The following is a 16,852-nucleotide window of genomic DNA, read 5'->3' as shown; positions in this document are numbered from 1 at the left end:
CTGCTTCCTCAGCCCAGGAGCTCGGCGGGTCTTGGGTGGGTGTAGACAGCCGCGGCGGCTGCGGCGCCGATAGTGACAGTGAGTGCGTGAGACCCGGACGGAAATGGCGATGGCGATGTCGGACAGTGGGGCGAGCCGCCTGCGTCGGCAGCTGGAGTCAGGGGGTTTTGAGGCGCGGCTGTACGTGAAGCAGCTCTCGCAGCAGTCGGATGGGGACCGGGACCTCCAGGAGCACCGTCAGCGCATCCAGGCGCTGGCGGAGGAGACGGCGCAGAACCTGAAGCGCAACGTCTACCAGAACTACCGGCAGTTCATAGAGACGGCCCGTGAGATCTCCTACCTGGAGAGCGAGATGTACCAGCTCAGCCACCTGCTGACGGAGCAGAAGAGCAGCCTGGAGAGCATCCCGCTTACGTTGCTGCCTGCCGCAGCTGCCGCCGGAGCCGCTGCCGCCTCTGGCGGGGAGGAGGGAGTCGGTGGGGCGGGGGGCCGAGACCACCTCCGAGGCCAGGCCGGTTTTTTCTCCACCCCCGGGGGCGCCTCCCGCGACGGCTCCGGTCCAGGCGAGGAAGGAAAGCAGCGCACTCTCACTACCCTGCTTGAGAAGGTGGAAGGCTGCAGGCATTTGCTGGAGACGCCAGGACAGTACCTGGTGTACAACGGGGACCTAGTGGAATACGATGCCGACCACATGGCCCAACTGCAGCGGGTGCACGGCTTTCTCATGAACGATTGTTTGTTGGTGGCTACCTGGCTGCCGCAGCGGCGGGGGATGTATCGCTACAACGCTCTCTATTCCCTAGATGGTTTGGCCGTAGTCAATGTCAAGGACAACCCGCCTATGAAGGACATGTTCAAGCTGCTTATGTTCCCCGAGAGCCGTATTTTCCAGGCCGAAAATGCTAAAATCAAACGAGAGTGGCTGGAAGTGCTGGAGGAGACCAAGAGGGCCCTCAGTGAGAAAAGGCGAAGGGAGCAGGAGGAGGCAGCGGCCCCTCGAGGGCCACCCCAAGTGACTTCCAAGGCCACTAACCCATTTGAGGATGACGAAGAAGAAGAGCCAGCTGTTCCTGAGGTAGAGGAAGAGAACGTGGACCTCTCCATGGAATGGATCCAGGAGTTACCTGAAGACCTGGATGTCTGCATTGCGCAGAGGGACTTTGAAGGGGCTGTTGACCTGCTGGATAAATTGAACCATTACCTGGAAGATAAGCCTAGCCCACCTCCTGTAAAAGAACTAAGGGCCAAAGTGGAGGAGCGAGTTCGACAGCTCACTGAGGTGCTGGTTTTCGAACTCTCCCCAGATCGTTCCCTGAGAGGTGGTCCCAAGGCTACTCGCAGAGCAGTTTCGCAACTGATCCGGCTGGGCCAGTGCACGAAGGCCTGTGAGCTATTTTTGAGAAACAGGGCAGCCGCTGTTCATACAGCAATTCGTCAGCTTCGCATTGAAGGCGCCACTTTACTCTATATTCATAAGCTGTGCCATGTCTTCTTTACCAGCCTTCTTGAGACTGCAAGAGAATTTGAGATTGATTTTGCAGGCACTGACAGCGGCTGCTACTCCGCCTTTGTGGTCTGGGCAAGATCAGCCATGGGCATGTTCGTGGATGCTTTCAGCAAGCAGGTGTTTGATAGTAAGGAGAGCCTCTCAACAGCAGCTGAGTGTGTAAAAGTGGCTAAGGAGCATTGCCAGCAACTGGGTGATATCGGACTGGACCTCACCTTCATCATCCATGCCCTTCTGGTGAAAGACATCCAAGGGGCCTTGCACAGTTACAAAGAAATCATCATTGAAGCCACTAAACATCGCAACTCTGAAGAGATGTGGAGAAGGATGAACTTGATGACGCCAGAAGCCCTGGGTAAGCTCAAAGAAGAGATGAAAAGTTGTGGGGTAAGTAACTTCGAGCAGTACACAGGGGATGACTGCTGGGTGAACCTAAGTTACACAGTGGTTGCTTTCACCAAACAGACCATGGGCTTCTTGGAAGAGGCCCTGAAGCTGTATTTCCCAGAGCTGCACATGGTGCTTTTGGAGAGCCTGGTGGAAATCATTTTGGTTGCTGTTCAGCATGTGGATTATAGTCTTCGATGTGAGCAGGATCCAGAGAAGAAAGCTTTTATCAGACAGAATGCATCCTTTTTATATGAAACAGTCCTCCCTGTGGTGGAGAAAAGGTTTGAAGAAGGTGTGGGGAAACCTGCCAAGCAACTCCAAGATCTGAGGAATGCGTCTAGACTTATTCGTGTGAATCCTGAAAGTACAACATCAGTGGTCTAATGCTTGGGTCTGTTTATATGTATGTATATATAGAGAGAGAGAGCTTATATATTATTTATATTTATATTAAGTTGTATTAGCATACTCTTTATAGTTTCAAACACAACTTGAAAATTAAAAGTGCCCTCTTAGAATACAAAAATCAAAAAGAGGAAAAGTTAAATTAAGCCCAAATAACAAAAATACTGGAATTATTAAAACATATAGTATGCTAGCTATCCTTTTAAATTATGCTGATTCTCTTCTGAAATTATGGTCACACTATACACTATAGCATTTCAGTTTTATCCTTTGATAAAACACTTTTTGGTTTTTTTTTTTTTTTTGAGACAGGGTCTCACCCTGTTGCCCAGGCTGGAGTACAGTGGCAACGTCACAACTAACTGCAGCCTTGACCTCCCAGGCCCAGGCAATCCTCTCACCTCAGCCTCCCATGTAGCTGGAACCACAGGCTGGCACCACCATACCCAGCTAATTTTTGTATTTTTTGTAGAGATGGGGTTTTACCATGTTGCCCGGGCTAGTGTTTTCTTTCTTTTTTTTTTTTTTCCGCACAGTATATATTATACAGCAGAGTAATAATATCTATAAACATAGAGTTTAAGTTGTGAAAATTTCCCCAGTTCACTAAAAGGTTTCCTAAAGGGTACAGTGCAGTATAAAACACCCTGCCTCATTTATTTCTCCTCAAAACATTGGACTATTTGGGAAAAAGAAAAGCGTTGGGAAAATTGGTTTTAGGGTAAGTTTTAGTCAAAAGAATTCTTTCTTGAAACTAGCTGGTGTGTGGATTCAGATACTCTGATCCTTACAGAATCCAAGAGGAAGCTTTCATAAAAACAATTCAGCAACTATTTCTAATATTATTTGAATGGCTAATTTTCAGTTGCTAATTAGCAGCTTTGTAATACTTGATTCAGGAGCGTTTACTTGGAAATCCTAAGGACTATAATAAAATTTTTCAACATATTTCTAAATTGCGTGAGTTTCCAACTGTAGCTTTTGCCTTTGTCACATTTTAAAAAATAATAATAGGCAGGACACATTGGGGACTCTGGCAGCAGTTGCCAGGTTTTAGCTGCCACCGCTTCAGTTTAAGATACAGCTGTCCCATCCTCCCCCATTCAGGGTAGGATATATAGTGGCCTAGATGTCATGCAAATGGAAAAAAAGTTTTAACTGAAATATTTATTTAGATTTCAGGGTCTAGATGGATGGGAAATTAGAAAAACATATGCAAATCTCAGTGTTCTCACTATGACTACTCTGAGCAGAGATTCGGTTTTGTTTCTTTTTGTACCAAAGTGAAAACAGGTGAGACAATGTGCCCAAAACAAAGGGAAGACGAGAACCTTCTGTGACTTCTAAAATGTTCCATGCTGCATTTTTCTTGGTTCATTTTTTAAAACATGAATATAATGCTTCAAATTGTTTAGTAAAACAAAATCAGAAATGTGAGCTTCCCAAGGTTTCTAAACTATCGCTTCTATTGTATGTTCTATAACATTCCTTATACTTTGAGAGAAACTATGCTTGCTGTGATCCATTTTGTCTCTAGCTTCTAGTTGTGATTCTTGTCCATAAGCACCAAATTTGATGCCCATGATTTCAAAAGGTCATTTCTTTTATCTAAATGAAAATGGTGGTACTAAGACTGTGAAAATTATGTGAAACCTAAAATAGTTGCCAAAATGGCTCAGGGTTGTAAAATTCATTGACTTAATTATTCATGTGCCAGATCAACCCCTTTATTTTCGCTTTAGCTATGCATATTTAAAATATTGGAAAGTATCAGATTTACAGATTTTCTTTTGACTAATTTTTTTCACATAACTTTAGGATTTTCGAAAGTTATAACCATAACTGGATATCTTAGCTGAGCAAAGGCGGTTATAATTTGTCTTTTTAAGATCACTGGAAATTGTTAAAATTTTGTGGTAATTATGATTATTCTGTGCCATTTACAGTTTCTAATACTATACTGTATGAAATATGTATAAATATATGATGCTGGGTCTGTGAAATGATACTTCTGAAATCAAAATTCCTCATAAGGCATGAAGTTGTAAAAACTTAAATGTGTATAGTTAGATATTTAAATGGTTGCTTCTTCATAGAATTGTCTGCTTTTTGAAACTGGAAGTACAGGATTTTCTTCAGGTAAAATCTGTGTGTTCCAATTACAGTTGTAGCTGAAGGAAGTATGCTTTTGGTAAGTCAATTAGTGTGGTAAGTTGACAAAAGACCCCCAGTGTTGTACCCAGACAGAACAATTATGTTACATTCCTCTAAGTGGAGTGGGCTTTCTTCTCTAATTATTTTGTTTTATTAAACTCAAAGACAAGTTCTAAAAATTGAATGCAATGAGAGATTGTCCAGAAATATAACATATACTAAAATATACCACTTAAGCATTGATTGACTTTTCTTGTTTACTTCAAGAATATAAAACTTGTCACTTGAGCTTGGAATCATGGGCTTGATTGAATTAATTACTCTTGGGAAAAAAGGCACCTTGTGGCATTAAGTCTCGTTTTGATTAAAGCCTCATTTCACATAATTGCTAAAAACTCACTTTTGTTTAATATACTACCTGTAGTTTAATTATCAGCACTTGTATTTTGTAACTTGATATCTTACCTAGGATTGGGAATTTGGGACATGACATGTACTATAAAAGTCAGTCTATGTACATATTGCTTATTGATGTGCTGTGATATGAGGGAATCTGAAATGTTTCATAAAAATAAAGCTTAAACATTGTCTTACACTGGATAAAAGTGATATTACAATATTATATCTATTGCTCTTCTTTAGTATTCAATATTTTTATATTCTTGTTACTGAAATATTCTTTGAAGACCTTAGTTTTTTGTTTTATTTATGTGGGGAGGATAGTTAGGAAGCAGTTTGCTAAATTAAGTAAGTGTTCTGCTTACCATCAGAATTGTGAATAAATCAGATCTCAATTTTTTAAGATTTCCTTGAATGGAAAATTTCAGAGGTACAAAATGTGAATTTATTCTAAAAAAGTAGATTTTATACCATCTGCACATTTCTAAATAAATAAAATAAAATGTAGGCCACAAGACCTAGGAACTAAATGACAAGGCTCAGCTTTTTTTTTTTTTTTTTTTTTTTTGAGACAGAGTCTTCCCATGTCGCCCAAGCTGGAGTGCAGTGGTGCAATCTCTGCTCACTATGTCTGCCTCCAGGGTTCAAGCCATTCTCCTGTCTCAGCCTCCTGAGTAGCTGAGATTACAGGTGCCCACCACCATTCCCGGCTAATTTTTGTATTTTTAGTAGAGATGGGGTTTCACCATGTTGGCCAGGCTGGTCTCGAACTCCTGACCTCAGGTGACCCACCGGCCTCGGCCTCCCAAAGTGCTGAGATTACAGGCGTGAGCCACCATGCCTGCCCAGGCTCGCCCTTTTGAAAGTAATATGTATATACTGAGGAAATTATCTCATATTTAAAAGTATCGAATGCTATGCTTCATATTGACTGTAATGTGGGAGTGCAGAAGACAAAATAATTTTAAACATACTTTGTCCTCTTAAGATGCTTAGAAATTGGAAAAAGTCGACAAATGTAAGTGAGAGAAAAATGCACAGCTGTGTACAGTGGGAATACCAAGAAGGAAGAGAGCAGTGTACTTTTAAGGAGTTCAGAAAGTTCTCATGGAATTGTTGGCATTTGAGCTGGTCCTTGAAGAATGGACAAGATTAAATGTGCAAAGAAAAAGGAAGAGGAGGACCTGAGCCCAAGGCACAGAAGTGGGAATGTGGGTGTCATATGAAGATACCTTCCTGGATAGATTGCAGAGTTTGGAAAAGCGTAAATAAGCCACACTTGCCTACAAAGGAAACTTCAATCCATATGCAATGAGCAGAAGAATTAAAGTAAAAAGTCAAAGTCCTCATACCCCAACAATCCCACTCACCAGAGGTAACCACTAGTAAGAATTTCATATACATATTTTTCCAGAAATTAGATCATACTCTGCATACAGTTCTGCATCTTGATTTTAGTCACTTAGCAATTCGGTGTTTTTAAGACATCTCACATCAGTACCTCTAGCTGTACCTCACTGGGTTTTTCTTCTGCGATTGGGTAGTAACCACAATGAATGAATATATCATAATTTTGCATTTTCCAATTACTTGGTTGGCTTCAAGTTTTGGTGATTACAAAAAAAAAAAAAAATTCTGAAAACCTGTGCATATCCTCATATTTGCTTACGTGAATATACCTATGGGATGTATTTTTAAAAATTACTCTGCCAAACTACATTTTAAATTTAAGCATTACCAGTTGCTCATCAGGAGCGTTAAATCATCTTAAGCTCTCTCCAACAGTATAGGAAAATACCTGTTTACATGAATGCTCATAAACCTGTATTCATTCATTGTTTAATAAGAGTAGTCTTGGCTGGGCACAGGGGCTGAAGTCTGTAATCCCAGCACTTTGGCAGGCTGAGAGCGGATCGCTTAAGCCCAGGAGTTCGAGACCAGCCTGAGCAACATAGGTAGACCCCCGTCTTTACAAAAAATAGAAAAATTAGCTGGGAGTGGTGGCATACACCTGTAAGTCCCAGCTACTTGGGAGGCTGAGGCAGGAGGATTGCCTGAGCCCAGGAGGTTGAGGCTGTAGCGAGCCATGATAGCACCACTGCACTCTAGCCTGGGGGACAGAGTGAGACCTTGTCTCAAAAAAAAAGAGTCATCTTATTAGTAATAATACTCATTGTTACTAATCTTCTCTGTGAAAAAATAGCTTCTAGGTTGTTCTCATTTTTGTTTGTTGGTTGGTTTTTTGAGCCAGGGTGTCTCTGTGTTGCCCAGGCTGGAGTGCAATGGTGCTATCGTGGCTCACTGCAGCCTCAGCCTCCCTGGCCTTGCCCAAGGGATCCTCCTGCCTGGCTAATTTTTAAATTTTTCTATAGAGACAGGACAGAGGTTGGGGGGTGGGGTGTTCACTTTGTTGCCGAGGTTGGTCTTGAACTCCTGGGCTCAAGCAATCTTCCCACTTCGGCCTCCCAAAGTGCTAGCATTCTAGGCATCAGCCACCATGCCCAGCTTCTAGTTTTGTATGTAATTATGAGTGAGGTTGAGCAACTTTTTCTGTTAAGCTTCCTGTTTATATATTTTGCCACTTTTCTCTTAGATTACCTGTGTATTGTGATTTTGTGGGAGTTTATTGTATATTTAGGAAATTAACCCTTCATGTGTACTGCTGTAGTTTTTCTTAGTTTGTCATTTGTTGGTATAGCCATGTATTTATTTTCATAGTATGGTAAATTTTAACCTGTCACAATGCCAGATATATGTGGGGTTTTTTCTTTATGACTTCTATGTTTTGGGTTAGACTTGGGAAGGCCTTATCCACACTCAGATTCTAAAAATATGTTTTTCTTCTAGTAATTTGTTATATTTTAATATTTGAAGTTTGCTTCATCTATTATTCATTTTAAAGTAAGTGGTGATGGCCAGGCACGGTGGCTTACGCCAGTAATCCCAGCACTTTGGGAGATGGAGGCAGGCAGATCACCTGAGGCCAGGCTGGCCAGCATGGTGAAACCCCATCTCTACAAAAGTACAGAAATTAGCCAGGCATGATGGCAGGTGCCCTATTCCCAGCTACTTGGGAGGTTGAGGCGAAGGTTGCAATGAGCCGAGATCGTGCCATTGCATGCCAGCCTGGGCGAGAGAGCGAGACTCCCTCTCAAAAAAAAAAAATGTAAGTGATGATGTCAGAATGCAATTTTCCCACAAACAATTAGCAAATTTTCACAACAATTTTGAATTGTCCTTTTTACCCACTGATTTGAAATGCCACTGATACTTCTATTTCTGTTCAGTAACAAGCTATTTTGGTTAACTGTAGTTTTGAAATTTAATAACTGGTAGGGCTGGTCTCATTCTTCTGTCTCAAGTTTTTCCCAAACACACTCGTCCCTTTGGTCTGTGGGGAACTGGTTGTAGGACCTCCCTCATATACCAAAATCCACTGATGCTCAAGTCCCTGGTAGAAAATGGTATATTATTTGCACATAACCTATGCACATCCTCCTGTATGTTTTAAATCATCTCTAGATTACTTAGATGAGACTATCGAATACTATGTAAATGCTATGTAAATAGTTATACTGTATTGTTTAGGGAATAATTACATTTTTAAAAGTCTCTACATATTCAGTACAGACACAGTTTTTTTTAAAAGTATTTTTTATTCCTGCTTTGTTGAATCCGTGGATGCAGAACCCATGGATATGAAGGGCTGACTATATTCTCACATATTTATTATTCAAGTTGTATTTTGAATGATTTTATGATAATCTTTTACCGAAGGGCCAACTGTATTCTCATGTTTATTATTCAAGTTGTATGACAATTTCATATCAGCCCCCAAAGAATTGACATTTGGATTGAAATTATATTGAGTCTCTAGATTAATTTAGGGAGAATTGACATCTTTATAATTTTGAGTCTTCCTATCCATGTATATGCAACTGTTTTGTATTTCAGTGGCATTTTCAAATTTTCTTCAGGTAGGTCTCTTTCTTGGTCTTTATTCCAAAGCATGTCATCTGTTAACGCTTTTGTGAATGGAATGTTTACCTCCATTATGTTTTCTGATTGTACATAGAAAATCCTGATTTTAATTACAAATATTGTAACCAGTGCCTTATCTAATTATTTTATCAATTTTAATAGTTTTCTGGTTGTTCCTTTGGTGTTTTCAAGTATACAATTATATCAATTGCAAATAAAGATCATTTTACCTCTTTTCACTTTTCATACATCTTATATAGTTCTCTTAGTAGTCTGTGTTAAGATAAACATCCAAAGCTATGTTATATAATTTTTTTTGCTCAGTATTCATGGGAACATTTATCCTATTTTGCCTTGAAACATGATGCTGGCTTTTGATCATCATGTAAAGGAAAAAGTCTACTGTTCCAGCTAACTGAGATTTGTGGGTTTGATCTTTTTAGTTCAGGAATGCATATTGAGTTGTCAAGTGACTCTCAGCGCTTACTGAGCAAATCATTATTTTTCTCTTCAATCATATTAATGTGGTGTTTAAAACAGTTTTAACACTGAATCACATTTACACTCTATGAGTCAGTTTTGTTTGGTTGTAATATATTATTAATATATTGCCCAATTCCGGCCGGGCGCGGTGGCTCAAGCCTGTAATCCCAGCACTTTGAGAGGCCGAGACGGGCGGATCATGAGGTCAGGAGATCGAGACCATCCTGGCTAGCCGAGTGAAACCCCATCTCTACTAAAAATACAAAAAACTAGCGAGCTGAGATGGCCGGGCACCTGTAGTCAGCTACTGGGAGGCTAGAGGCAGGAAAGAATGTCGGCGTGAACCTGGGAGGAAGCGGGCACGGTGAGAGCTGAGATCCGACCACTGCACTTCCCAACCTATGAAGCGACAAGCGAGACTCCGTCTCAAAAAAAAAAAAAAATATATATATATATATACACACACACACACACACACATATATATATACATATATATATATACATACATACATATATATATATATCCCAATTCCAATGAATATTTCATTAGGATTTTTGCATTGATATTCATTGTCTATATTGGTCTGTGGTTGTGTGTACACTACCTTTGTCAGGCTTTTATTCACAAAAAGACTTGTTTTAAAGGTATGTGGAGCATAATAATAATGCTGAAATGGTAGGACACATTCCCATTTATTTTGATTCCTAAACAATGAGAATGAAAAAATACAGTGTAGTACAGGTGGCTTGTATCACTTCAAATCATAATTAGCCACTCTAAGCTTAGGGACAGTGTAAGTTCTTCCCAAAAAGAGATAAACAGAAACTCTATTGAATCTCATCCCCATTTCAGACTATATCAGAGCTTGTATGGGATGTGGAAGACGTTTTTGTATGTCACGTGTATTCTGTATTTATTGAGAAATGTGTTATACACACACAGAGAATATTTGCAATTTTTGTATTCCCATCAGCTTCCCTAGAGCAGTGTTGGGCATAGCACAGACAATTGATAATTGCTAATTGAATTAATACTATTAGATATATTGCTTTAATAACTAATGACAGTTCTCATTTATTGGTGCTTAGCTTGCACCAGACACTTTACACACATTATCTCATTTAATCCTCACACTAACCATGGAAAATAGGTGTTGCTATGCCATTTAAAGATAAGGAAAGAGGCCAGGCATGGTGGCTTACGCCTGTAATCCCGGCACTCACGGAGGCCAAGGCGGGCAGATCACTTGAGGTTAGAGTTCAACCCCATCTCTACTAAAAATACAAAAATTAGCCGGGTAAGGTGGTCAGTGCCTGTAATCCCAGCTACTCAGGAGGCTGAGGCATGAGAATCACTCGAACCCAAGAGACAAGGTTGCAGTGAGACAAGATCTCACCACTGCACTCCAGCCTGGGCGACAGAGTGAGACTCTTATCTATAAATAAATAAATATAAAGATAAGGAAAGAGACTCAGAGGGATTGCTATTTGGCCAGGTGTCTTGCTGCTGAGTGGCAGAGCCAGTATTCAAGACCACGACCCTGTTCATCTCCAAAGCCCATGTTCTTTTCACTCCATCTTTAACTAAACAATTATGTGTAAGCACCGTGTTTCATATCAGTGCTTCTAAGTAAATATTCTGAAGACAACATTTTCTTGATGTTCTCAATGAGTAAGAATCAGAATCTTTGTCATGAAAAACTATGACAAAGAATCTGTGAGCCTTCACTGCAGGGATCATTTATCAATGATAATGATGCTCCTAGCAATGTGGTGCATCTTTATCAGATTTTATTTAATCTTCATGTCAACCCTACCAAGGAGTTGATGTTTTGTGAATGTAAATAAATTGCAAGCAATCCGGCTTGCAGAGGGTCCCCTAAACGGGTACTAAGCAACATCTGAACTCAGACAGCCTTCCTCTAAGGCTAGTATTGTTAGGCACTGAATTATATTATTGGATTTTAGTATTATAATGTTGACACCTCACTAGTATAGACTGATCTTTATTTCAAGGGCATATCAATCCACAATTTTAGGTACCCTGTTAAAAGTACAGGTACTGTATTACCATATTTTAGAGAGTATTATTTGTGGTTTTCCTTTTTTAAAAAAGTGACAAATTGAAGTTTATGAGAGAATTAAAACCAAATTATTTCCATTAATACCAGTCAGTACATCATTGAATTCTGTGCAATTGGGAATACTACATAGATTCTCAAACATGCAGAAACTTCACTGGGCATTAAGATAGGTATAACTTAGCTCCTGCAATAGGTGGGTGAAATTCCTAAAAACTGAGTGTGAGTGATATTGACACAGGAAAGCCGCAGGAAAAGAGCATGTTTTTTCCTCATGTTGTATTCGATCAGTTGACCTAATAAGTTGACTTAGTTTCAAATCTATTAGTTTACCTTGCTAAACACATTAAACAAAGTCATACAAGCCAAGCCAGTCTTGGCAAGTCTCTTAAAGTTATCTGCATACATATTCTCATTGCTGGTGGGAATTTTGTAATTCAAAATTTTGTAATTTTGAATTCTGTAAACTGGGACACCTCTTGTGGATGGCAATTGGTAATATTCATTCAAGTTACAAAATGTACAAAACTGTAGAAGTTATTTGACCCAGCAGTCTACTTCTGGGAATTTATCCTGCAAATACATTTGTGAGCTTCATAAATGAAATGTGTTCATTAAACGAATGTATATGATTTATGAACAGATGTTTTATTGCAACATTTTTTCTTCTTTTTAATTAAATAAATTGTTTTAATTGGGAAGCCTCCTGAGCCAAAGTAGGCTCACAGACTTTGTGCAGCACTTTTTGTCATAGCAAAAGTTGGGAAATTACCCAAAGGTGTATCCATAGGAGATTTATTTAATAAACTTTGGTGCATGCATACAATGTAATACTATGCAGCTTAAAAATGAATGTGCCCTGTATGCACTGATGTGGCAAGATCTCTAAAATATATTGTTAAATGGCAAGCAAGGTGTGCAACAATGGTATAGTATGCTACTTTAGGAGTAGAAAAGGAGAAAATAAGATTGTAAGTAATATTTGCTTATATTTACATACAAATTCTGAACAAGTATCAGCGGGTAAAGCTGAGTAGATGGGGAGAGGGATGGAAAAATATGAATTTTCGTTTAGAAAACGCTTGAATATATCACCTTTTAAAAACATGAAATAAATACACGTGGTGTCTTAAAAATAAGATTTACTCTTTCCATTTTGTAATATGTCTTTCTGGCACTTTTTTTCTATATGTATGTGTTAATTCAGAGAATACATATTTTTAAAGATTTTTTATTTTTTTAAATTTCAACATACACAAAGGAACAGAATAATATAATAAATCCCTATATACTCATTACCGAGCTTCAACAATTATCAGTATTCTGTCATTGTTGTTTCAGCTATACCTAACAACCCTCCACCCCATCCCCACTGGGTTACTTTTTGCAATTTGTTGGAACATAAATTTACACACATTAAAATGAACAAATCTTAGCTCTCCAATTTTGAAAAAGGGATCTCTTCCATGTAAAAACACCCCGTCACTATATAGGACATTTTCATCTCTCCAAATAGTGATGGTGTTACCGCTCTTCTGTATGTCTGTTCTAGTTATTATATAAAACCCTTTTTCCCCCGGCTTCTCTTTTGGAAAAAAGAAATCACATTTTCATTCATAATTGTGAGCTGTAACACTTAGGCAGAGACCCTGAGCTATATCAAAGGAAATATTAGCCACATTTCTGCAATTCTAGAGTTCCAGCCCTTGCTACAGCGGGGTTAAGCTGTGAAGGGTACTATGGGAATTTGGGTGTGGTGGTGACTCTGTTCTTTCTTCAGAGGCTCCTAACTTGCGTCATGAGATGAAACCTTTAAGACTGCACTGTCAATACGGAAGCCATGTGAGATTTTAAAATTTTAAGTTCATTATCAATTAAATGAAAAGTTTAAATGCAGCTCCTCAGTTACACTAGTCCCATGTCAAGTGCCCAGTAGCTACCTGTGGCTAGTACCATACTGTACAGCACAGATTTAGAACATTTCACTGGATGGCTTATCTAGGGGATGGGAAGCAAGATGGGCCTTCAAGGAGGAGGAAAGTGAAGTGTGCAAGGTGCAGAACTGTAATCATGAAAAATGTTAAACGTTTTACCTTTGCCTCAAGTGTACCGTTCCGCCACTGTCATTTTCTCTCCTTTTAAAAGAATCATTTCTCTCACTTCATGGTTTATTTTCTTTTTACCTACAGTTTCATTCACTTTTTTAGTTCCAGTCTTTTATTCTCTTATTCTCTTTCTCTTGCTCTTTCTTTTTTCATTTAATATGATTTATTGATTAGCAGGAGAATTTCGCTTCCAATTATGGAAGGCATTTCTGACCAACCCTTCCCTGAGAACAATTAGAACTACTTTACACGTTATATATGCAAAGAATATGTCTGAAGGCTGCAGTAGAGTTAAAAATATATATATCTGGTCTGAGTTCCTGGTTTTTGGCATAGAACTTCAACGAACCTTGGCATTTCCTAAATGATGAGATGTTTTTGTTATGCTAATATGGTGACTCCTATTTGGGTCCTTAGATATCTTCAGGATTAGGGCTGGTCACCAGAAAATTGACCATATGAACATGGAACTGGAATGTTAATTTCCTGCCCCGCTTCCCTCCACCACCCCAGAAGAGGTGGAGAAACTGGAGGTTGAATTCAATTACTTGCCTAATGATTTAATCAAGCATGCCTATGTAATGAAACCTCAACAAGAACTGTACATCGAGGATTGGGTTGCTTCCTGGTTGATGAACATATTGATGTACTGGGAGGATGGCACACCTGGACTCCAGACTCCACAGGGACAGTCTCCTGTTTCCCCAACTCCCCTCCAGATCTTACCCTATGCATGCTCCATCTGGCTGTTCCTGAGTTGTATCTTTTACAATGAAAGCTGTAGCTATAAATATAGCACTTTCCTGTGTTCTGTGAGTCATTCTAGGAAATTATCAGACCTTGGAGAGGGAGTGTCATGGGAAGCCCCAAATTTATACCCTGGTGGGTAAAACTGTGCGTGGCTTTGGGACACCCGAGGACTTGTGACCTGCATCTGAAGTAGGGGCAGTCTTGTGGGGTCTTGTTCCCCATGGCAAATCCATATGGGTCTGCAGCAACCGCAATTCTTGCCTCCTCAGACAAAAAGAAGTTGACTAAGGGACATAAGGCAGGAGGAGAGACTGAGGCCAGTTTTAGAGCAGGAGTGAAAGTTTATTAAAATGCTTTAGAGCAGGAATGAAAGGAAGTAAAGTACGCTTGGAAGAGGGCCAAGCATGCGACTTGACAGATCAAGAGCACGGTTTGACCTTTTGCCTTGGGGTTTTACCCATTGGCATGCTTCCCGGGGCTTGCGTCCCTTCTCGCCTGATTCTTCCCTTGGAGTGGGCTGCCCGCATGCGCAGTGGCCTCTAGCGCTGGGGAGGTGAGCATGCGCAGTGTGTTCACTGGGGCTGTTCACATGCTCACTTGAGACATTCTTCCCTTACCAGTGAGTGGGATGCCCCTAGAAGGTCATACACCAGTTAAACTCTGCCATTTTGCCTTTTCGGGTGCACGCTTGAGCCAACTCACCCTACCCCTGAGATCTTATCGGGAAGCTTCTGATCACCAGTTTCAGCTGTTTGTGTCTAGTGGGAGACACCCGTTCCTGGGGCCAACTGCAGCCAACTGCAACCAATTATTATTTTAGCGAGACAGTTAACCGCGTGACCATCACCTGATAGTCGCCAAACATTCCTGGTCCAGGGTCTCTCTCCTGCTCAGCTCATGCCTAACTATCTACTATAACAGTCTGTGTTAACTCTGTAGTTAATGTCAGAATTGAATTGGATTGTAGGACACCCAGTTGATGTCAGAGAATTGGTATTGGCACTGTGAAAGGAAAATAAAATCTCAGCACCCCAGTTCACTCTGCCAAAAGGAAAAAAAAAATTAAGCTGAAATCTGAGTCATGCAAGAAGCTGCCTTTCCTTTTGTTCCTAAGCAGATAGCTAACAGCTAAAAGGTTAAATATCTCCACAGGTAGAGCACTTTACTTATGTAAAGTGCTGATTTACGGATCGCAAATGAATACTGCCCTACCTGCTCCTTTTCTCTTGCAACACATAAACTCAGTAAAGTGACCATATCCTCCCTTGTTCCCCTCCAGCCCACTTTTCCTCTAATCATCTCTGGAGAAAGGTATAAACCACAGACTGTTTCTGTGGTTCCATGTTGCTTTCTTCTGGGCATGTCCTTACCTTTGGCAAAATAAAGTTCTAAATCGACGGAGACCTGTCTCAAATACTTTTTTAGTGTATGTGCTCATTAAGGCATTGTAGAGAGCTAAGAAGAGAGTAAAAAATTATGGGATCAAAATCCAGAAGAAAGAAACCCAGTGAGATGAGCCCAGCCTCAGATGGTGTTTATTTCCTAGGGCCACCTGCCAACTTCACAATGCTACTGGTGGAGGATCTTGACTCCAAGTTGTCCAGGTTCTCGGTGTTTCAAACAAAGAATTGGACAAAACGCACAGTAAAGCAAGGAAAGAAAGAAGCAACAAAAGCACAGATTTATTGAAAATAAAAGTACACTCCACAGGGTGACAGCTGCCCAAGCAGCAGCTCAAGGGCCGGGGTTACAGAATCTTCTGGGGTCCAAATACCCCCCAGAGGTTTCCCATTGGCCATTTGGTAGGCACCCCCTGCAAATGAAGTAGTGGCTCACAATCAGTCTGATTGGCTGCAGAAAGCAATCAATCAGAGGCTGAAGTTACAAAGGTTACACTATGCAAAAGTCTGATTGGCTACAGAAAGCAATCAATCAGAGGTACTTTAATTTTCCATCTGCCAGGCAGGAAGGTGAGGGTAGAGGCTTGCAAAGGGAGTAGCCTCTGGTCCTTTTGTTACTCAGGCACAGAAGGTTGGGGTTTTCCTTTCAATTCAGTTCTAGGAAGTCAGCATGAATTGGCCTTAGTTTCTCTGCCTCCAAAACCTATTCTCCTGCCTCAACAAGGAATGGCTGAGAAGTTGAAACAGGCTGTCAACACATACTTTAAGCTGGAGAGATAAAAATTAGACTTCAGAGTGTAGCAAGAAAGGGTGACCCTGGCAAAATTCCATCTAGGCTTTGGGGTAGAACCCTAAAAGTCTATACCTGATGAATAAAGATAAACCAGAAATAAACAGGACATCAAGAGGCTAGAAGTCAAGCTTTTGCCCATCTCACACCCTAATTATATTAAGAGAATTTGGGATTGCTATTGCCTCTGGTGGTCTACCTCACCACTGCACTCCAGCCTGGGTGACAAAATGAGATGCTGCCTTTAAAAATTAAGTTAGATTTAAAAAAGAAAATAATAAAAACAAAAACATACAAGTCAGGAGAGAAGTACATAAAATTCAAGTGATTTAAGTTCTTGCATTGTTTGGGAAGAGGTAAACTACTTATTTACACTCAACTTTAGTAAGTCAAGGATCACATTGT

At 40.4% G+C, this 16,852-nt stretch overlaps 1 protein-coding gene across 1 annotated transcript; it reads left to right on the top strand.

The window, feature by feature from the left end:
• The first annotated feature begins 2 nt into the window (after positions 1 to 2).
• Positions 3 to 5,056, top strand: EXOC8 (exocyst complex component 8). The gene has a single exon (XM_021931368.2). It carries the CDS (start codon positions 104 to 106, stop codon positions 2,279 to 2,281), a length of 2,178 nt encoding a protein of 725 aa, XP_021787060.2. The 5' UTR covers positions 3 to 103; the 3' UTR covers positions 2,282 to 5,056.
• The last annotated feature ends 11,796 nt before the right edge of the window (positions 5,057 to 16,852 follow it).

Source organism: Papio anubis, chromosome 1, assembly GCF_008728515.1.
Source record: "Papio anubis isolate 15944 chromosome 1, Panubis1.0, whole genome shotgun sequence".
Taxonomy (NCBI): domain Eukaryota; kingdom Metazoa; phylum Chordata; class Mammalia; order Primates; family Cercopithecidae; genus Papio; species Papio anubis.
The sequence above is the reverse complement of the archived record's forward strand: the minus strand, read 5'-3'. Positions and strand labels throughout refer to the sequence as shown.

Excerpts from the sequence above, each read along its gene's own strand:
- EXOC8 (XM_021931368.2), top strand. The coding sequence starts at position 104 with ATGGCGATGGCGATGTCGGACAGTGGGGCGAGCCGCCTGCGTCGGCAG.